General features: G+C 41.5%; 1 protein-coding gene across 1 annotated transcript in view; it reads left to right on the top strand.

The window, feature by feature from the left end:
- The window catches only part of UNC5A (unc-5 netrin receptor A), a 909,459-nt gene that overhangs the window by 436,530 nt on the left and 449,147 nt on the right, over positions 1 to 23,782 (top strand). The window contains exon 2 of the mRNA XM_086931766.1: positions 23,308 to 23,565. Within this exon, the coding sequence (XP_086787892.1) occupies positions 23,308 to 23,565 (258 nt within the window). The remainder of the gene's footprint in view (positions 1 to 23,307; positions 23,566 to 23,782) is intronic.

Here is a 23,782-nt window from a genome sequence, read left to right on the forward strand (position 1 = left end):
GCTCACGTGTTCTAACGCATGCGTGCTTCAGTGAAGAGGCACAAATCGTCATTGCACCTTTTTGGCTATTTTTCTTCTTTTTTTGGGGCCATGCTGCGAAGCGTCCTGACTCTGTATAGCACCACCAAAAACAATCGGTGGAGCCAATAGGTCCCAAAGTCGCAACATATTGGCTTTGCCAATGCGTATTCGTTGAGCTGGGTGGCTGGATCACCATCCCCAGCCTGTGCAATGTGTTTGATTTAATAAGTTTGACACCCAAAGCTGATCATTAAAAGAATATGCTCGAATTGAATGTCAAGTTTTTTTTTATTTAAAAGCATTCTATAATCATGTTTTTTGTTATTATTATTTTTAGTAGTAGTAGGTGTAGTAGTAGTATTAAGGATGTGAAATATGTAAGGAAGAGATGGTAGCTCCAAAGTCGAGGGTAGAATATAACCCAGCGCCCCCTCTCCTGGCTCCCACCCTCTCCTGATCGCGGGGTGATATCTCACTGCGTTTCACAGCGTCTGTGCCAGGCCTGGAGGTGGCACTGTGCAGGGCATGGGAATATTAGAAATATCCATAGCACCTAATAATGAAGAGATTTTATTCCTGCCTCACGCACCAGCTGCTCAGACTGCATTCATTAGCAGCAGCAAAGACCAGGCTCCAGCGGTGCGGGGTATGGGGAGGAGGGGGGCGGGGGGACAGCGGGAGTTCTAATGCTGGGGTGAGAGGTGAGCGAGGAAGCATAGCTGCTCTCCACTGAGGGCTAGGCGTCGGCGAAATTCCAGTTACGCTGGCGTAATCCGGCATTCATCCCGAAATTTCGCGTGTTCCTACACGAAATTCCTAAAAATATACCATGATTCTGTCTGGCAATATTTTAGAGCGGAAGCCCAGTAACAATGCAAACAACCAGAACGTGAGTGGCTGTCGCTTATGGGACTTGGATTTTTTTGCACTTTTTTAAGCACCAAATGCGTCCTCAAATCCAATGTGGATGCAAGAACTCTTTGAACGCTAAGATGCAGCGCTAAATGAGGTTTTGCATTACATGCAAATTTGCTTAATTTTTGCAGAATTTCGCATAAGTACTGAAAAGCAAATTACCTCCCTAATGGTGGCGTGATATGATTGAAACCACAGGGCAAGCCACTGAGCTGAAACCATTTCCCAGCTGATGATATCAAAGGCAACAGAAAAAAACAACTGATGGCATAACTTTCTCTATAGATCTGAGCAAAAGCGTCAACTGATGACGTCACATTCCCAGTAAACAAAATCATACCTACCCGCTGATGGCGTCACTGGTTCCAGAAAACCAGATCATTAACTGTTCAACTGATGACGTCAGTCTCAGTAAACTATATCCCATCTTTCAGGTGATGACGTCATAGCCTCAGTGAACCAGATCACTTGTTTCCGGCGGAGATCACAAACCCCAGTGAATCAGAACACGCACTATTTGTCTGAGCACATACATATTGGCATATATCTGGCATATATTATAAGAATGAATATTTGTTTCAAATTGGTTATTAGACTCTTCATGAAAAACACATTTATTTTAGGAAGAATGGGCATTTTTTAAAATGTGAATTTAAATATAGAATATTCATCCTCACATGGTAGGTGCACCTTCTTATGAGAGTTTATACTTTATAGACAACAATCAGCGTGAAACTATTTGTGTTCAGAAGAAAGGCCACATTTTCTCTTGAATTTATAGTAATGTATAGAAGCAAATTCAGCCTTTGAGGATTAGGACCATAGAAATAAGACTTTTGCAATTAATGGTAAATTATTTTGAATTTTTAGGCGTATTCAGATAAATAGGTAGAGGATAAAAGGAAGACCTTAACATGTGTGGCTTAGGTAACTATGGCAACAAGACTTGAGTCACTTGGCGAGGGGGCGTGTTTTTGATTTCAGTTACTCATTTCTGCACTTAGGATATTGATTACAAAAGGAACTTTATAGAATCTAGATACGTTACTTAGGATTCTCACTAATGGCACGTTTCTCTTTGTAATGATAACAATATTGTGTAAATGAATGATTCTGGATTTTTGTTGGAGGACACCCCTTTTTCTAATAGTGATTCCACAGGTGGTATGCACTAAAGCTTTTAAATGTGTATAAGTATTCGATCTAGCCCTAATGAAGTCACAGGCAGAATGTCCAATTTGATAAAAACGTATTGGCTGGATGAGATGGGAAGAAATATGTTTATGGTGATATATTTTAAGATTTTCTGGCTTGTGCACAAAAACGTGATTGTCATGGACTGATTTTGTATCATAAATATTGACAGAGTTATTGGTGTGCAGGTGAGCTTACTGACTACGTCAACGCTCACCTGGCGCCCTCACTGATTCCAGACCTTAGTAATGGAAAGTAGATGTCACTCAACTGATGACGTCTTTGATTCCAGCTCCTACTACTCCAGAGGGCATCATGGCTCAGCTGATTTTATCACATGTCAACATTACCCAGAATACTTAAGCACTCATCAGGTGTCCTCACTGATTCCAGCCCTTAGTAATCGAGACCAGATGTAACTCTACTGATGACATCCTTGATTCCAGCTCCTAGTAGTCCAGTGTCTTCATGACTGAGCGCAGATATGATGACAAAACACATTCTAAGCACCCTCTGTCGATATGATGCAAGCTGTCCCTCAGCTGTTGACATCATTGATTCTAAGTAACCACTGTTGACAAGGAGCATGCTGTCGCTCAGATGATGGCATTGAATTTGTAGGTCTGGCGTTAGCCATGACTTTGGATTTTACTATTAGTATACGTATGGTCAAGTACCAATCACCTGTATTCAGAAGTCGATGGGAGCGAAACAAGTCCACTTCAATCACCTGTTAGTTAACCCCTCATGCTCTTGAATATACACAGAACGTGAGTGGTTACTTCCCAGGGAAAAGGGCGGAAAGAGAAGACAGAAAGAGGGCCTCATAATAATATGCTGGCGGTGCCACTGCGGCACCCCCATGCATATGCCGAGTTTCCTGACCGCCAGCGGTCGCAAGGACAGGCATTCAGGAAACAAAGGGAACCCTACAAGCCCCCCTGCCCCATGCATGTTGGTGCATGCAGGGGGGCACATGTTGTGTCCACCTGTGTGCATGCACAGCCAGTTCCAGCACGGCATTGACTTCACAGTACATGCCATGCTGGAACGTGCTGTGGTTGTCTGCCTTTCTAAGGGTACCAAAAAAGTATTTGAAAGGCACAGCCGTGGGACTGCTACACCACCCCCCTCCAGACCACAATTTAACTCATAATCAGGCCGTAAGATATTCATATGGCACTTTGCTCTTTGTCTATTACCTTTGTGGGATTTTTGCAGTCTCCAAAAACTAATTCCTAGGGTAATGCTGGTAACTCTTCACGTAAGGCCATGTGGGACTCGAGTGGATAGTAATAAATCAAAGCAAAAGTCATATCTAATGTCCAATTGTGTGCATGACGAATGCTCTGTTGAATACACAGGCAAAAAAAGGGGTTTCGGTGCACTGACCTTATTATCCCTAAAGTCATGATCCTTTTATGATAGAAAATAGCTTCCAGTAACAAGCAGAACCAGAGGCAAAGACTGATGAGGAGTCAAGAGCCAGCAATTGAGAAGGAGGACGCCAAAACTGAGCAAGAATTAGGTAGGCCAATGATATGCGGTTTAGCAGAGACGGGTACCAAGATGAGAGACACCAGGGAAGCAGATGCCAGAGCCAGGAGAGGTACAGCTACCCCTCTGGCCAAGAGAAAACAGCTGATGACAGAGGGTTCTCATGGAACTGCAGGGGCAGTTACAGCCGGGAGGCTGGAAGGGTGCGGGGTTAGGAAGGTCACGCTTCCTAGGCTGGTTGGCCAATCCCCGCAAGCACATGCTCTCAAGGGCGCAAGGACGCATAACTGCAGCGGCCCCCTTTTATGGAGTTGAACCTTGATGGGCATGGGGTGGCCCGGTGGAGGTATCCATCCAATAAGCTGGACCCATGCGAAAGGTCACTCCGGTGTGAGGTTGGGACCTAGCTTGATCTTGACCTAGGGCCGCCAGTCATTGACCTTGCCGTTGCCTCTAACTGGGATATGCAGAAAGAGAATATCTTCATTGCTTAGTTTATGATAGGAACGTATATGTACTAGAAGCATGTTAAGGTTAGCCAATTGACAACTTGTACCTATCAATGTATTGGACTTTCTGCGTTTGGTAATATGAAAAAATATTAATGCTTACATATTAATGTTTCTTTTATGTAATAAAATATGGACGGGGTTTACTCCCCTTAATCCAAAACAGTGTGATGTTTGAATTGTATGTCTTTGGGGGAGTGGGGCAATCCCCACGGGAGCCGGGAGGGTATCCAGCCCTAGGGTTGAGGGGGACTTTAGGCAAGTACCAGGCCATAACAATCCCAGCTGCTTAAGGAATGCAATCAGGGAAATGGTCGCCGCCTCTACGATGCCGTGGCTTCAGGAAAGGGAAAACAGGAAGGGAAGGGGAAAACACCAAATGCGGGCAGAAGGGAACTCCAACATGGGGGGACTCTCTCCCACAGAAGTTTGACACCAAGCAAAGTCAGGCAGAATGGGTCATATATATAGCCACACCGCCAAATCTAAAATGGCTGCCAAGCGAGATTTCGTGAAATCTCAGCCCCAACAGGAAACACCGGGTGGAACAGGAAGAAGGCCATGAGGAAGGACCACAGCAGGTATATCAAGGGGGGTACCTGGGCTTCATAGCTAGGAATAAGGGATGGGCACACTACACATGAGGAGCGGGGTGTCACACGTATAATATACTTAATTAAAGGGCCTTTCAGACACCTCTCTTTATTAATTGGTCTGTTGTCGTGTCATTCACATTGTGCTTCCATAGACTATGGAAAAAAGCATGGGGAAAGGAGCCAGTCTACTTAAGTCACTGGTCAACTTCACTTGGAGTGAATGCATTTTGCTCTTTCGCAAGGAGAACATCCCAGCACAGGGTAATTCCCTTCAGTACATTGCAGGGTTTTTGTTGTTACTTTATAATTATTTTAGTGCTGCCTTTGTGTTTAGAGCCCAATGAGCTAGCAGGGTGCTTTTGATATGAGCACAGGCCACATTCCAGCTTTATCAGATCCCATCTACTGCTAATGGTTTATGCTGTTGTAAATTCCTTTCTGAGTGGCTTTTTTATCTGTTGTTAGTTCACATCAGCTCACATGAACTCTGAATATAAGCTTATCAGGGTGCTGTCTCAATCGTGTATACCCAGTCTATCATCCCTTCTTTCTCTTTCTTTCACTCTTTCACTCTTTCTTTCTTTCTTTCTTTCTTTCTTTCTTTCTTTCTTTCTTTCTTGCTTGATTTCTTTCCTCCTACCTTTTATCTCTCCTTTCTTTCATCCTTTCTTTGTTGCTTTTATTCTTGCTTTCTTGTCTTTTTTCATACTTTCCTGAATTGTTTCTTACCTTTTCTTTCCTTCTTTCATTCTTGCTTTCCTTTCTTTCTTCTTTCTTTTTTTGCATTTTGTCTTTCCTTATTTACCTCATGTGTTCTTTCTTTCATTTTTTCTTTCCTTCCTTCCTCTCTTTCTTTCTTGCTTGTCTTCTTTCTTTCATCCTTACCATATTTCATCCTTGCCTTCTTTCTGAAAGGCAAGAGTTGACAGCCAATCCCAGACAAATTGGCTTTTTAAAGTTGTTTTTTAGCTAAGACATTTTGGTTTTACTACAAATTATGTGCATAACAAGCTTATATGAGTTTGCAGCCAAATTTCATTCATTATTCTGTGGTAATGTCATTCACTTTTTTCATCCACCCACTCTATCATGCATCTAAGGGAAATGCGTCAGCTTACTTCAGCCATTGACTGACTTCACTATGGCTTATGGCATGCTGTCCTTTCACAAGTAGCACATCTGCATGCATAGTAGTTTCCTTCAGTGGCAGGGAGTTCTATGGTAATATCTGTGTTTTTTAAGATCAAAGAAACATTTTCGCTGTCAGCCAATGTTTTTTTTTCTTGGATTGATTAGGGTCCAGCAACTTCTTGAACAATCAAGTTTTACAACAGCCGTAACAAAACAAAACAAAAATTGCCAAATGGCTGTCAGCCAACGCCCGACCTATTGGTTTTGTCAATGTTTGTTCTGTTAGATGGAGTCAGTAGTTAAAAAAAAACACCATTTGGCAAGTTGACCCAATTCTTCGTGCTTTGGTGTCACTGCTAACTTTTAAACGGAATTATACCACAAATACTGCCACAGTATGCACTTTATCTCTTTACACACAGTTCAGAATGCATGTTAACCCCTTCGATGCTCATGACTAAACGGTTCCGTCATGAGCGTCGGTTGGCCTGTGCTCATGACGGAACCGTTCCGTCATGAGCCCGTTGGCTCATTAGAACGTTCAGCACAGCGCTGGAATCTGCGCCGCGCTGATGTGGTTAAAGGATTTTCGGGTAGAGTCTAAAAGAGAAATACCTTGAAATTGTACTGGCTTTCAAACCTCAAGTCATATGCCGTGTAAATGGGTCTCCAACCAGTAGCTCGTGATGGACACTCTGTTCAGCCCTGACCCAGTGACTGTCCATTTTCCAATATGTAGAGACTGCACAGGACAGGGGTTAGGTTCACAGAGCATCTGCACATATATTTTTCTTTTTATTCTTAACATGGAAATCACTGCTCCTGTGGAAAAATCCCTTTCCCAATACTCCTACAATGCATAGGGATGGGGTTTACAACAAGAGGGCAACTATGTTAATGTTAAAGGGACTTGTAGAGCGCACTGTTACCAAACAGCGTCCTGGCGCAAACTATTAAAAAACCAGGAATCATTACCATTAGTCTGATCTGCTAAAAAGCCAGGTTTTCAACTCTTGTCTAAATTCCAGGAGAGGCGATGCTGAGCGAATAGACAACAGGAGTTTGTTCCAAATGCTGATGGTACCCAGATAGAAACTTCTGCCATCCCAACTTGATTTTTTAAAATCTAGGTACCCTCAAGTTTCTAGAATTAGATGATTTAAGTGCCCTACTGGGTGAAAACCATCTAAAGTACTGAGCTAGGTCCCGAGGGCCTATATTATGCAAAGCCCAGTACTCAAAGCGCAAGGCTTTTAACTGAATCCTCTCCCTAACTGGCAGCCAGTTTAACTGTTTGATATTCCTGACCAAGACATTTTTTGGCATACGAGTAAGAAATCTTGCAGCTCTATTCTGCAAAACCTGAAGTTTACTCAGATGCTGGGCCTGCATATTAAGATATAAGCCATTACAATTGTCTAATCTGGCCAATATCAAAGCTGATATTACAAGTTTTTGATAATTTCCTGGAATAAAAGGCAACACTTTTTAAATTTTTCTTAAAATGGAAAAAGGTGGAGGAGGTAAGGGGCGTTAATATGTTTACCAAAGTTAAGCCTATTATCAACAATGACACCGTGGTTTTTGGCCTTTTCAACAGGTTTTGGTAGATCACATAAATTCGTTGCCCACCACTCCGGGGACCAGAAAGAAGGATCATTGCCAAAGAGAACCACTTCCGTTTTATTTGAATTTACTTTTAAACTATTCGAACGCATCCATAAACTTATAGCTTACATGCATTCACTACATTGTTTGCTAATGGCAGACGTTTGTTTCGTGACTGCTACAACGATTTGGGTGTCGTCTGCATAGGAGGTTATGGCAAAGCCGAAAGATTTTATGATTGGGGCCAGGGCTGCAATAGAGATATTAAAAAGAGAGGAACGTATTGAAGAACTCTGTGGCACTCCACATGGGAGCTGAAAAGCGTTAGATTTAAATGTATCCATCGCCACAAATTTGTGATCTATTTTTTCTAAAAAAGATTTCAGCAGGTGAAGTTCTGATCCCTGCACACCGGAACCTGCTAACCTATCAACCAGAATAGAGTGGTGCACAGTATCGAAAGCCACCAATAGGTCTAATAAAATTAGGGCGGCCCTTATATCATTGTCTAGAGCCTTCCTAATTTCCTCTACGGATTTAATCAGGGTCGACTCAGTGCTATGCCCAGTCCTAAAGCCATGTAGTGTTTCATCTAAGCAGTCATGCAGGTTATTATAATCCATCAGTTGCTTATTCATGGCCTTCTCTAGGAGTTTGGCAGGAAATGGCAGACCTGATATAGGGCGATAGTTGTTGACATCAGCAGAATCTAAATTAGTTTTTTTCAGAATGGGCAAAATTGATGCCCTTTTCCATAAACTGGGAAACACTCCTCTCCTAAAAATTACATTAAGCACTTTTACCAGATTGTCCGCTGCAATATCTTGTGCCAGTTTTACCACTGTCACGGGGCAAGGATCAATAGGTGAGCCTGATTTTGAGTTAACAATAAGGTCCATCACTTGCACCATATCAAGTTCAACAAAATTCTCAAAACAAGGTTTTCCCCAGCTAAACTGTTTACTGCTAGTTCGATGTTGGAGCTGATGGTTTTCACCCTAGTTCTACAGCTACCCACTTCACTAAAAATACTTTCCACTTTATCGACAAAGCATCTAGCAATCTTGTCACACAAGTCTAGAGTTGGCACCATTTCAGGGATAGAAGGCGAGGTGAGCATTAACACGCTGTTAAATAGTTCCTTGGAAGAATTTTTTGCACTATGGCTAATTTGCTCAGGCCATGAACTTTGCAGGGCCCCCTCTCATATTCAAAACAGCTCATCGGAGCAGAAGTGAATGGAGCTCAATTAAAAACAAGGCTAGGTACTTAACACTCTGACTGAGAATATCGGAGAAAAAGAGGTGTTTAACTGGCTTCAGTCAATTCAATATGGCGCCCTCTGTGTTACATTATTACATTTCACTTTTTGTACATGACTGTGCCATGCCTTTGTGCACACTCTAAAACAGCATCAGCTGGTAGAAAGGGCTATAGAAGCCAGTGACATAAGGTAATATGTGCACAGGGCATTTCATATGATAGTTGCACGTGAGACAACCAGGCCATAAAGTAGCATACAGGTCCCCAGAAGAGAAAACTATAGAGGCGATAGCCATAACTCTCAAGCGCCTCCATTCTGTGTTTGCCACCTTCTGAAGTCTTTGCTCTTTCACCAGAAGGGCTTTGCATGCTGGGATTTCTAAAACCATTGTTTTAAAGGAAAATGATAAGTCCCAGAATACAAATAGTTGATCGATAAGAAGCCAGAACTTGGCAAAGGTGACATACTTCACACTGGACAACATGGCAGCTATGGACAGGGCCACTGGGATTTTGTGATTCTGCAGCCAGGGCATTTCTCGCATAATTATGGATTTGCTGTATTTTCCACATAAACCCATCATCTGCTGAAAAATCTGCATATTTTAACAACAACAAAATTCTAGATCAAACAGATCAAAAGTTACCAAAGATGCAGCAACGTGTGTTGCCGCGCAGTGGAAGTCCCTTCACGAAGGTTCACGGGTCACCTTTTAGTTGCTTATTGGTGTGCTTGGGTGTTAATCTAATATTGGTGATGTGAAACCTTTGACCATACAGTGTTTACATGAGTAAAAATAAAATGACACGCAAAATGTAACGCATTATGCCACATAATTTGGCTTTTCTTGCTGCATATTATAGTCAACCGTGCCGCATAATTTGGTCTACCCCGGCCGCATTATTCCAGTGAAATTAGCTCTGGAGATTAATATGAATAGGTAATACTCGAATGCAGGGAAAAGCGTAAGCGAAAGGTGTAGGAGGAAGGAAGGAGGGGAGCGTGAGAGATTCAGTATTGAGAGGAGTGTGGCAGGGATGCTAAAACTGGAAAACTGAATAATACTGTTCATAACAATTCCCCTGCCCAGTGCATTGTGGGGAATCTAAAAGGAGAGCCCAACTAATTTTATAATCCAGTCTCACAAGAGAGAGAGAGTGTGTGTGGGTGGGTGTGGGTGTGTGTAACACCCAAGCAATTTTCAACTGCAGAAAATCCAACCATCTGGCACATTGTTCACAGGAAAAAGTGTTGCTTGTGCTCCTAATGATCTTCAAATGATGACTGAGTGAATTAATAGATGTCCTTAGCAGTCGTAGATGCAGTGCGCGGGGGCCACATGGACCAGGAGCACCTATAGCGAGCGGAGGATACGTTTCAGGATACATTAGGGTGCCAAGAGAGTGGTAATACCCGGCTGGTTGCTATTTGCGGTGCACGAGGATCTCCCACAGGGAGAACAGCAGCAGCTCTGATCCCAAATCTCCATTCTTCAAGGAGACCCTGTGTCATGGGGCTGCGGCTTCTTCGCGCAACGTCACCTGCATTCCCACCACAAGGCAGCCTCAAATTCCCCTTAAGCATCCTAAAACACATGCAGCTATCTGTGGAAACAGAAACCCTTCTCTGGGCAGCAGGTGGACCATGGTGTACCAGGAAGGATCAAGTCTCACGTTGGTTGGTGTAGGGTGCAAGGTCTGGATGTCTGAGTGACGCCTCATAGGAAACACATATGAAGGCTTGGCTCTGGTGTTTCTGCTAAGGGTGGACCAAGACATGTTTGACAAACGACTCCATCTTTCTCTTGTGTGGGGTTCATGTTGCACAGGACTTTGTGTCACCTGAGGTGAAGTCAGTAGTGGCCGGTACAGGGAAGCGTGGTGGGGTGGTGAAGAGGGGCAGGGGAAGTCGAAAGAATAGGTTAGTTTTTTTTTTCATTTGACTTATTCCATCATCTGCCAACTTTTCCCCTCTCACCCCGCCCTGTCCCTGCCCCCACCCTGCCCCACCGCACTGTGATGGTATGTTAAATGGATATTTGTAAAGTGCGCCGCTACTCAATTGAATGAACCGGCGCTGGGGCGTGATGACAGCATTCGATGTGAGCTGTGACCGCCAAGTGAGTTTTATAGCTGGAACAACCATGTTTTCAGTGTTTTCCTGAATGCAAGAAGATCCTGCATCAGTCTTAATTCCACCGGCAGATTATTCCACAATTGCCCTGCTTGCACCTGGAAGGAGCGTCCCTCAATCCGCTCTCAGTGGTATCTGGGCGTTTGTGCCAACTAAAGAGCTGAAGACCTTAGTGTGCGGTGAGAGCAATAAAATTAGACTCTCTTCACAATGTCCTATGTCTCCTATGCTGTGGAGAGCCTTAAAAGCCCAAACCATGGCCTTAAAATGGTTCCTCTTGGGGACAGGGAGCCAATGCAGGGGTTTCCATCTGTGCTCTGGGGCCAATCATGAATATTGCTCTGGCTGCTGCATTCTGGGCCACCTGCAGTCTTGCCAGTAAATCCTCTAGCAACCCTAGGTATAGTACATTCACGCAGTCTAACCTGGAGACTACCAATGCTTGGACCACCGTTATTCTGTGGGTGATCGGCAGGAGAGGCAGAAACTGCTTTAGCATCTTCAGCATGCCAAAGCAGGATCCAGCCACTGTCTGGATCTGTGCCTGCATGGAGAGATTCTCATCCAGCTTCACCCCTAGATTTTTCACTGTCTTTACGGAAGTTGTAGGGGGGGGGGGACATTTCAGCAGGCCACCAACTGCGCCAAGCCTTGCTGGGTGAAATGGATGTGGGCATCCCTTTTACCACTTAACACTAAGTTATAGACGGCTGAAGGTCTCAGTCTATGTTATGTGAACTGCAATGGACCCTTTCTCTCCTGGTCCCTTCGCATTATTCGCGCATGTGAACTGGCACATTATCTAGGAAGTCATAGATAAGAAAGCAGACAGGAAAAATGCAAAATCCACACTTTTACAGTCATGAATAAAGAGCTGGGACCCATGATTCTGTAGGCTTTTGGCATGAGGGGTCTCTGGCTTGCTCCATAACCACACACCCTTCCTGTGCGTAGACGTAGCGTAGACCCAGGATTGCTGGTGCCTCTTGCAGAGGGTCTATACACAGGATTGGTGCTTCGCTTCATGTATCTGTGTGGCTCTTGCTAGAAACCAATCAGCTGTCTTTCTGGTAGTGGGAAAAACTGGCAATCCCCACGGAGCAATAACAAATAACAGGACCCACGATAATTTACACAGAGGGCAAGATGCACTTCTTGTAATTACCGGCTGTCCAATCGATCTTGGTAATCAGTCGAGAATGCAGTGGGCTGAAACAGAAAGCGATAAATTAACCAAACATGTTCCATTGAAAGACCGTACAGGTTTGCATCAGACGGAATCAGTTCGCCTAAAACAGAAAAAAGAGAAAGACAGGAGTGTAAAGGTAAAGATGTTTTGACAAGTGAAGGAAGATGGCGGAAATTTAGGACTGGAATCTGTACAAAGGGATGCGTATGGAAATGTAAAAACATTTATACATCTGGAGAATTGACGACAATTAAAAAACCTCAGGAATTCAGGAATATTGTGTTATACATACCATCAAGGTACATATATGTGGAGTTAAGAATAGTAAATTTACTCTTACCTATATATGTCTACCATCACAATATTGTGATGGTTGATCTTTTGACTGCAATTCGTTGGCAAGTACATTTTTATTTCTAGACATTCTGAACTTTACTTTCGATTGGGCTTTTCTGAAATTATCAATACAATATTACGATAATCTCAGGAATTCTATCCTACAGAATATTACAAAAAGCTTACTAAAGCAAAGCAGTTGTATATTTCAGGAAAACCAGGATTGCTAGCCTAGAGAATATTTCAGGAAACACAAGCTTTGTCGCTGCAGTATGATTTTTTTTTATTTGAAATGCGCTACACCCCAAATGAATGGTAGCAATATGTGAATGAATAGCGGACCGGAACTAATAAACACACGCACCATCAGGCTTCATCAGCTAGTTCATCAGGTGAATGATCTGTTAATTTCACATCACATTCATTATCAATTTAGTAGCATTGTACGCATTCAATGGCATCCAGGTGTCCATATGATTAATTTATATTCACATGGCTCCTACTCCCAGTGCATTTCGGATATTTAAATCCTTTATTGGGGAATAGTGGAAATTACCAAATCATTTACCTGATGAATTAAGAAAGTAAATTATACATTTGTAACTTACAAAAGGACTTTAAGGATTATTGTGAATCAGTTTAAGCTATACACACTGCAGCGAATCGTCGAGTACTCCAGGAGGATGGCAAGAGGTTTATTATAGAATTTATCAGCACTATTGCACGCATTGAATTGGATTACCATTTTTTGCTGTTTTATATAGCGCAAACTCAACCCAAGGTATTGGAGATCTTTATACGAGCACCAGTTACATTACACAAGAACACATTAATTTTTCTTTTTTAAGGCATGGGTAAATTAAGTGATTTGCCCAGAATCACATGATGTTGATCCGACAGCGAAACTCGAACCTGGTTGCCCCAGTTCCAAAGTCAGAACTCTGGATTCATAGGAGTGTATCCAATACCCTCCATTGTGATATTTGGCTAGAATTCACCATTCAGGTGGTACCAACCCAAGAGGCATCTTCGCTCTTCGAGTGTCGGCCTTTTGTCGGTCTCCAGGTTTAAATGGGCCAGGGCTGGAGGGAGGGCATTCAATGTGGTGGGTGCCCGCCTCTGGAATGAACTCCCCCTGAAAATAAGACAAGCAGACACCTTGACTGAATTCCGTAGGAGCCTAAAAACGTGGCTCTTTCCAAAATCTTAGCTCTCCGCCTTCTATATACTCGGCCTGACCTTTTTTTCCAACAAGGTTTCCCTCTCAGTCAGAAGCGCCAGGATACCCGTAGGGTGACAGTTAGCACTATAAAAGTACTAAATTCAATTCAATTTAATTCAATTACAAAAAACGTTATCTGAGTTTCCACTAAAGGATATTCAATAACCTACATTTAAGTACAGAAAGCCTACAATCCCCTATGTATTTACACTTTGCCTTGGGGCCTACAAATTGTCCACATTTCACTGATCTCAGCCTGTTGACAGTAATTTCATTTGAGGATTCTCTTGAGTCAGGCTGTGCAGGTTTTGGAATAACAAGCATAGTGGTTTAAAGAAAATGCCAGGAAATTCTGAAAAACCAGTTGCAAGGAATGTTAAAACAATCTAGAAACTAGTATATAGACTATATTTTAAGATGCTTGAGAAATCTGGATTACAGATTAAATCAAAGAATAGGTTGTGCATGGGATATCTCAGGAGGCTAAAGAAGATGCGGCACTTGAAATATTACAAAGAGCTCTTTGAATACTAATGAGTACACATTCTAAAAAAATATAGAAATAGTTTAGCATACCAGGAATACAGGTGCATTAAATACCTTTAAAATAAGGAATATTGCACAAATAAGTATCTCCGGAAAACAAACCGGACGCTTAATTAAAATTCTAAAAAAAAACAAGAATATCAATCAATGAAATCAAAAGAATGCTTATCCATAAAATTCATGTGGCAATTGGATTAATATGGTCGGAACTCACATTAAAGAGTAATCCAAATTGGATGTATGTCGCTACAACGCATACTTTTACTCCGCATACCATTACAACGCGGTATTTACAATGCATACTGCTACAACGCATAGCGCTTTGGGGTGCTGGATAGTGGTAAGTATAATTTACTATTCTAACTCCAGTCCCTGTGGACCCTAGGGAAGGTGTTGGATAGTAAATTAAACTTACCTCTTATCCTAGAGCGCCCCCCAGCGCAATGCGTTGTAACAGTATGCGGTGTAATGCCTGCGTTGTAGTGGTTGTGCGGAGTAAAAAATGCGTTGTAACAGGTGCATACCATCCAAATTGACCAAAATCCCACCAATTCTGTAGGTGAAACTAAATGTTCCGCCAACAACCAGCCAGGATATGAACAGGCTGCAAACCAAAAGTGCAAAAAATGAGAGAAAAAACAAAACTGTAGGTATTTTCTATGTATGCACTCAGGATTTGGAGCAATAGCCTCATAACCATAAGGACCATTCCAACACTGCTCCGATTTAGGAAAGAGTTGAAGATGCACTCTTTAATGGACACTACATCCTGTAAAAATCCACTAATCAGCTACCTCTCATATCACTCATTGACTGTGTGCTTTTGTTTCACGGTGTGCAACACTCCCATGCCTTTTTTGGCTCAGTTAGCTCAATACAAATGCCACATATGTGCATACATAAATTCATACATATATACACAAGTCCTGTTTTGGGGCTTGGACCCTTGTGCCAGCTGTGTAACATGTTTTAAGCTTATTGCCTTTTACCAAAGTGTTAGTGTATGAGCAATGTCTTCTTTGACCTAATGTACTTCAGGAAGGAATCATAAAATATGAACCTTAGTGCTTGTCCATAAGAATGTGGCCTGTGGCTGGGAGGTGTTAGAGTAGTAGGGAATTCTCATTTTTCATTAATCAGTGAGCTTGCCTGAAGTTCATAGGGACAGACTAATACCTAATTTCCATATCAAAGGTCAGCATTACATTTTGAAATGAGTTAATTTAAAAAATGTTTTTTATTAAGGCGTTTTCGCACATGAGATTGGGCACACATTTTATAAAAGGGTTTCAGGATCACTTACTATTCCCCTATCAGTGATGTTCAATTTGTTAAAAAAATAAGAGCATGGGCTCAAAGATTTTCTTACCTGCCTGTCCCCAGAGCTGACACATGTTGAGGTTGTCTAATAACAAGGCTGCTTAGTGGTGCCTCTTTCTTCCGCCACCCTACGCTTCCAGTCTTGTTATCTCACACTTGCAGCTTCTTTTGCAGCCTGCTCTCTCCCTTTCCGCCTTCTCTGCTTTGCTCTAGGTTAAAGTCTGAGGATGAAAGATAAGCCCTACTCCTCAAAAATGAATGCTGAATAGGACCAGCACTACTATCAGTAGGTGTCTGCTGGTTTAAGAACATGGTTCTGTGTGGCATACAAACAGCAGAATCATGTCAGATGGCTAATCTGCTGTGCTTACTGCCTGGTTAAGACAAATATAGTTTCAGGCGAGGCATGGGGGGGGGGGCTAAAGCAGAGCACAGCCAGACTCAAGAGACTCACTGTCAATCCAAAAGTGGTAGCAAAGCAGGGAGGCATTACTTCACCTGGCCTGGCTGTGGACAGCTGTTACTGGGTCACATATGGTGCTTCCCAGTTCCGTCCAGATGTGCCAGTAGTTCCAGCTCCAGCCTCAGAAGCAGGGACTCAGCTGTAAGCAGGGTGGGCAACCCACTGCTGGGGCGGTGGTGGTCAGGATCCATGAGCAGCCTAACTACAGGCCATCAACATCTCCGGTCATGCTGTTTGTTTTGTTCCGCATGCCGTCCATCGTCCGTTTGTCTTTTGCTTTCTTGCCCTAAGTATCCTGGGTATACCTCTCTACCCCCTCTCCTGTTGAAAAGTGCCTCTGCCCCACCAGGGCATTTGGCTAATATGACTCGCCGGTCATCATGCCATGGCACTTGGCTGAGCAAGTGAACCCAATTGTTTCCAGTGTATTTGGGAAGTCACCTTCAAGCACAATATTTTAATCCAAAGCGCGTTACTTAACTTGGAGGTGCAAGTGATAGGTCGTATAGGCGGACAGAACACAGATATCCGCCCATGTTTAGAGACCTTCCTCAGCCCACCCCGCTGAAAGCCCTGATTCAGCCGTCCTGGCTTATGAGCAATACCTCATAGTCTCGTCTGTGTCCCTAACATGATTTCCAAGACAGGGCTGTTGCAGTGGGCGACATCTCGCGATAATTATCCTCTGGCTGCCGGGAAGGCAGGACCACCAGGGCTTGGAGTTTCAAGCACATGGCAGAGAGCAGCACAAAGGAGCCCCATCGCGATGTCATCCTGCAGCAGTCCTGGTTCCGCTTGCTGGCAAGGCAGTGCTTAATATGAGCCAGTGGTTGCTGGTGGAGGCCATCAATATTCATTTTGGGGACCAGCAATTATTTTCCGTATCAGACATTCACCGGAAAAACACACAGATGGGAAAGGCAGAGGAAGACAAAGACAGAACAACCATCACAAAGGGAGAAAGCAGGAACCTGCAAGACATAAAAAAAAGGGGTAGGGAGTATCCAACAGTAGATTAAAGAGGGGTGAGGAGGATTTAAGACTACCACCGGATCACTGACAGAACATCGACAGTCAAAATAGCGAGAGGACAAAATATCGAGGTAAAAATATCGACTGAAAGAATATCGACTTCCTATCTTCAAACAGGTAAGTACAAAAATATCGGCTCCAAAATATCGAGTGTAAAAAATATAGACTGTCAAAATATCGAATTTTTTAAATGTCTTAAAAGTAAATTAAAATCAATATAATAATAAATTAAATTAATGTAAACATATTTGAAATAATTAAATAAACGAAACATTGAGAAATAATTGATGTAACAAAACAATATATATTTTTTTAATACATATATATATATATATACATATTATTTACAAAACATATACAATATTTTTTACGTAGGATAGCAAAAGGGTTAAATTTACTGTAACGACTCCAGTGAGTGCAACAGTAGAGAAAGCATTGGATAGCGTAGGGGTAAAAATTACTATTCCCACTCCAGCGAGTGCAACAGTAGGGAAAGCGTTGGATAGCGTAGGGGTAAAAATTACTATTCCCATTCCAGACAGTGCAACAGTAGGGAAAGCGTTGGATAGCGTAGGGCTAAAAATTACTGTTTCCACTCCAGCGAGTGCAGCAGTAGGGAAAGCGTTGGATAGCGTAGGGATAAAAATTACTATTCCCACTCCAAAGAGTGCAACAGTAGGGAAAGCATTGGATAGCGTAGGGGTAAAAATTACTATTCCCACTCCAGAGAGTGCAACAGTAGGGAAAGTGTTGGATAGCGTAGGGGTAAAAATTACTATTCCTACTCCAAAGAGTGCAACAGTAAGGAAAGCGTTGGTTAGCGTAGGGATAAAAATTACTATTCCCACTGCAGTGAGTGCAACAGTAGGGAAAGCGTTGGATAGCCTAGGGGTTAAAATTACTATTGCAACTCCAGTGAGTGCAACAGTAAGGAAAGGGTTGGATAGCGTAGGGGTAAAAATTACTATTCCCTCTCCAGCGAGTGCAACAGTAGGGAAAACAATGGATAGCGTAGGGGTAAAAATTACTATTACCACTCCGGAGAGTGAACAGTAGGGAAAGCGTTGGATAGCGTAGCGGTTTAAATTACTATTCCAACTCCAGTGAGTGTAACAGTAGGGTAAGAGTTGGATAGCGTAGAGGTAAAAATTACTATTCCAACTCCAGAGAGTGCAACAGTAGGGAATACATTGGATAGCGTAGGGGTTTAAATTACTATTCCAACTCCAGTGAGTGCAACATCAGGGTAAGCGTTGGATAGCGTAGGGTTAAAATGACTATTCCCACTCCAGAGAGTGCAACAGTAGGGAAAGCGTTGAATAGCGTTGGGGTAAACATTACTATTCCCACTCCAGTGAGTGCAACAGTAGGGAAAGCGTTGGATAGTGTAGAGGTAAAAATTACTATTCCAACTCCAGTGAGTGCAACAGTAGGGAAAGCGTTGGATAGCGTAGGGCTACAATTACTATTGCAACTACAGTGAGTGCAATAGTAGGGCAAGTAAATACTTCTTACTTAAATATAAATAATATAAATAGTAACGCCAATTACAAATAATTAAAATATTTTACAATAGTGTAAAATATATTAAATAATCAATGTAAAATACAAATACAAATTATTTATTAATAAAAATTACCTACTAATACTAATTATTTACCTATTAATAATAAAATAATTAACAATTTAAACGTATTTTAAAAAATTAACTCAATTAATGTTTTATTCAAAAATGTAATTACTTACAATTAAATTATTTCACTATCTATTCCCCTAAAAACACACTACCCACTACAGAAATTAATTTAATAAAAGTAACATAATTATCAATTAATCAATTACAATAAATTACAAAATATATTTTATTTAATTACAAATTAATAATTAATTTACAATTAATTCTAAATAAATCCCAATAATTAAAATAACATATTTAATTAATTATAATAAATTACTTGCCACCCTATTCCCCTATAAACCCACAACCCGCTACAGACAATAAATTACTAAAATTAACATATTTATCAATTTAATCAGTTACATTTAATTATCAATTATATTTTAATTAATTGCCAATTAATAATAATTAACAATTAATTCTTAAGTAAATACCTAAAAATTAAATTACATATTTAATTTATTATAATAAAATTACTTCCCACCCGATTCCCCTATAAACCCACAACCTGCTACAGAAAATAAATTACTAAAAATAAAATATTGATAAATTAATCAATTAAAATTAATTAGCAATTATATTTTAATTAATTAACAATTAATAATAATTTAACAATTAATTCCAAATAAATACCAATAAATAAAACAACATATTTAATTATAATTAAATTACTTCCCACCCCATTCCCCTATAAACCCACAAACTGTTACAATAAATAAATTACTAAAAATAAAATATTTATCAATTAATCAATTAAAATTAATTAGCAATTTTATTTTAATTAAAAACCAATTAATAATAATTTAACAATTAATTCTAAATAAATACCAATAATTAAAAAAACATATTTAATTAATTATAATTAAATTGCTTCCCACCCTATTCCCCTATAAACCCACAACCCTCTACAGAATTATATTACACAAAAATTAAATATTAATATTAACTTACCTTAAATTCGATATTTTTGTTGTCTATATTCTGTCTAGTCGATAATATGTCCATTCTATATTTTTGATTCGATATTTTTGCTATTCTAGTCGATATTAATTTTTTCTAGTCGATATTTTTGTAGTCTGTATTATGTCTAGTCGATATTATGTCTATTCTATATTTTTAACTCGATATTATGTCTAGTCGAAATTAAAAACTCAATATTTTGACTAGTTACCACTACCACCCTTGCTATTGGGCACGCCCTTTAATTGCCCTGGATAGTGCTTCTAAGTAGAGCATCAGCACTTTTTCTTTTACAAAGTAAGCATTGTGGGTAGGCAGCCCGCCATCAGCTCTCCTCTTCTCCCCCTTCCCAAGGTCCACATCAGAGTAGGGTGTTGCACACTTTATCTGCACAGGTAGGCCAGCAGGTAGCATAGTGTACACATGATAGTCATGTGCAGTGATAGTAACAATGAATATGCAAGTAAGATGCATTTAAAAAGTTGCATGCATGCCAACATTTTACAACAGGAAAGTGGGAGATTTTGAAAAACAAAAACCTGGGAATGTATTTTCCCCATTGACCTCTAATGAAGCTGATGGAATTTCAGGCAGGAGACAGCCATAAATAAAGCTTTTTTTGGCTTCAAAAATCAGTGGTCTCCCCTCTGAGTCGGGAGTATTGAGGATTAGCATGCATGCTATTGTGACAAATACAGAACCCCGGTGCTGCAACATCTTAATTGCCTGTTTTATATGACCCATAAGAGGGGCTGAAACCAGAATCTGTGGTTCTATTCTACCTGGGAACTGCCTGATTTTGGAAAGTGACCAGGCTAGTGCAGTGTTTTTTAAATTCAGCAACCAGAGACTGGTCACTTTTAGGAGGGCAAACACAAATAAGGAAGGACCCAGCCCCTATGGGACCCCTGTCCCATGCCTATGGCCTTGAAGATCTCCCAGATCACCTGTGCAGGGTGGTAACATGCTTGAGACAGACAATAAATAAAACATGGATCCCTCAGATTGAATGCCCCAGTGTGGTAATGCTTCAGCGGAGTGGATTTGGGCCCTTTTTGGCCCCTCTGGGTCTGATCTTTTTTTAAGGAGCTCGAGGACTAAAGGAGTTAGTTTTCAATTCAAATTCAAAATGCAGTGCAACCCATTTGGCCACGCAGTAAAACTTCAAGACGGAAATCATATTAAACATGTATTCATTACAAATTTAAAGGCAGCGTAATATAAATCAATCTCAAGAACATCGCATAACAATAGAAATGTATTAATGGACTTTCAACTCTACAAACAAAGTTAATTCACAATAGTAAACAACTAATGAGAACCTCAGTGATGATGGTACAAAAGAACAAAACCACAGCAGAATAAGAGAATTATGAAGTCCAATTTTCTTGTCTATGATGCATGAAGATTTCTAAATCTTCAATTAGGCTATTCTATGAGATGCTAAACAAGGCTTTGACTAAATTCACATGATAAAGAGACAGGTGTCAGCATGAAACTTCAGTTGAAGTTTCACGTTAAAGTATTGCATAACCTAAAGCCGGACAACTGAAAAAAGCATAGATAGGTAATTTACAGAGGTCTAAACCTCTCCTAAGGGCTCTCTGCGTAGTGTGCAGTGCGCAGTCACAAGCATTGCCTAGTTATACTCTCAAAGACCCTACTAAATTATTGTCAAAGACCCAATTAGTGACCACCTGCAGACAATACTTTCTTTAACAAGACGCAGTCATAATTCCTTCTTCTTAGATGTATGTTTCGAAAACACGTCGATAACTCCTTCTCGTTTGATCCATATATCTCTAGACGACCTTCAATTTATGCCTTCATTCCACACAGACAGTAAGCCCCCTTCTGTTCGTATTTTCTTTCATCCTTGACTCCCTTCTCGCTACTTTATCAGTTTCACACAAATGAGCCTTCTTTCCATCATTAGGTCTTCGTACCAGGCATCTGGAGAGGGAAGAAAAACACGACACCCAAGAGAACATTCACATTGAAGGTTAAACTTTGCAAAACCCAAATGTTAAGGCCTTTGGTCAAGTTAACAAATGAAAAACGTCCATACACATTACATCTGGATAAATGCTAATACACGAACAGTCCCGTTATAAGAGTAAATGCATTTCTCATGCATACATATTCCATTACATAGCAAAGCAAAACATTTTCTTAGAAATACATATGAACTATAACTCGTTATTACTAAAACAGTGCATTAGACACACGTGTATCAATGTCGTGATTACAGAGCACATGCATTTCGTATCTGGCTTTAAGTGCACTTTTCTCTTACAGGTTACATTATATCTCATGAATACGTAAGGCCAAAATATACATATGTGGCCTAATCAATAATAATGAGGTTAGGGACAATTTTATGCTGCTCCAGTAACATGCCGGGATAGAGCAGATGGTTGACCTTTGGAGTCCCTATGACTGCATTTCATTAAGAAAGAAGGAAAACCAAAGGTGGTGATGGACGGAGCGTTGACAATACAAACACTCACCCCCAGTCAACTGATCTGGGTTTGATCCATCACCGTTATTTAGCTCACTCCGCCACCCCAGTTCAGACATGGCCATATGCAAATCTGTCTGACCCTGTGCCTCATGGGAACAGTCCAGCCCGAACTGCCAAGCCATGTCTTCCCCGGACCGGAATCAAGCTTCCCAGGACCGGTTTCTGGCATTACAGCCATCTTCAGCCGGGCTTGCTTGACTCCAGTGTCAAAGTGAGCAAGGGACTCACGTCTGAGCATACCCTGCGAACTTAGTGCTTGATTCCGGTCCAGGAAAGACATGACTTGGCAGTTCGGGTTGCACTGTTTCCATGAGTCACAGGGTCAAGGCTGAGTTGCATATGGCCATGTCTGAACTGGGGTGGTGTGGAGTGCAAAAAAACGATGGATTTAGGCCCAGATCTCTGTACTGGGTTGAATGTATGACATTGTTCTGCATTCTGTCCATCAATTGTTGTTTTTGCATTTGCATTTCATTAAGGGCAGGTTTTATGGGGCGTGCACCTGCTGCCTTTTAGGCACTTTGCAGTGCTGGCTTGTAGTCAGAGGCTCCCAAGGTGTGAGATCATCATGTTACAGTAATGGACATTGTTTATAGTAGATGATTGGATAAGGGCCAACTGGCTATCCGAAGAGTGTCTCCTACGGTGTTGGCTTGGTTTACAGATGAGGAAGCATGGCCAGGCTCTGAGATGCAGTCAGTTTCAGTCCAGAGGAGTAGGCTGGTCGTTTTCCTCCATGCTTTTTATTCTTTTGAAGTCAACAGGGTTAATTTATCTTGAGTTGACCAGCCTTCGACCCTTGATTCCCTGTCTCCATATGTGAGCTTTGCTGGGAGGGACACAGTCCCTAGAAGGTAAAGGTTGCTTTAGCCCGGGGTCCCTGGCATATATAGGGTTGCATGCTTAGTAAGAAATGGCTGTTCTGACCCTAGAATCTCTAGGTCTGTTAGATTTATGAACTGTTAGTTGATTTTGATGTTCTTTGAAGATTTTAAACTTTCAACACCACCAAACATAATATTTATTAAATGTTCTTATCAAGCAGAAGATACGAATAAATACATTTTCCCAATCAGATCCTGTGCATTTGCTTGGAATCTGTATTAAAGGTGTTGATGCAGGACATTACATCTCTTATGATGACCATCATCTCTGCTTTTTGTTTACAGACGCCCAGCCGAATGCCATGGCTGCCAACCCACTACCAGGGGCCCCCGGTGCCCCAGCAGGTGCAGGAGCTGGATCAACCTCAGGGGAACTGCTCCCACATTTCCTGGTGGAGCCTAGTGATGTCTACATTGTGAAGAACAAGCCAGTGACCCTGGCCTGCGAGGCCACTCCAGCCACCCAGGTCTACTTCAAGTGCAACGGGGAGTGGGTGCATCAGCCTGACCACGTCACGGAGCACAGCACGGACAAGAACACAGGTAAGAGATGTTGAGAGGAGGTGATCCACCACTTGACCATACATTGTATCATCTAGATGTCCATAAGATCACCAGTCAGTCAATCGATATGGTTTACAACTAAATCCTCTAAAAGCATCTGGGTGACGCGCCTAGGAAAACAGACTTGTAAACACAGAGCTTTGGCTTTGTATGCTTTCATGGCCTTCTGTATGTATGTATTGCAACTTATATAGCG

This window comes from Lissotriton vulgaris, chromosome 7 (genome assembly GCF_964263255.1).
Source record: "Lissotriton vulgaris chromosome 7, aLisVul1.2, whole genome shotgun sequence".
NCBI classification, from domain to species: domain Eukaryota; kingdom Metazoa; phylum Chordata; class Amphibia; order Caudata; family Salamandridae; genus Lissotriton; species Lissotriton vulgaris.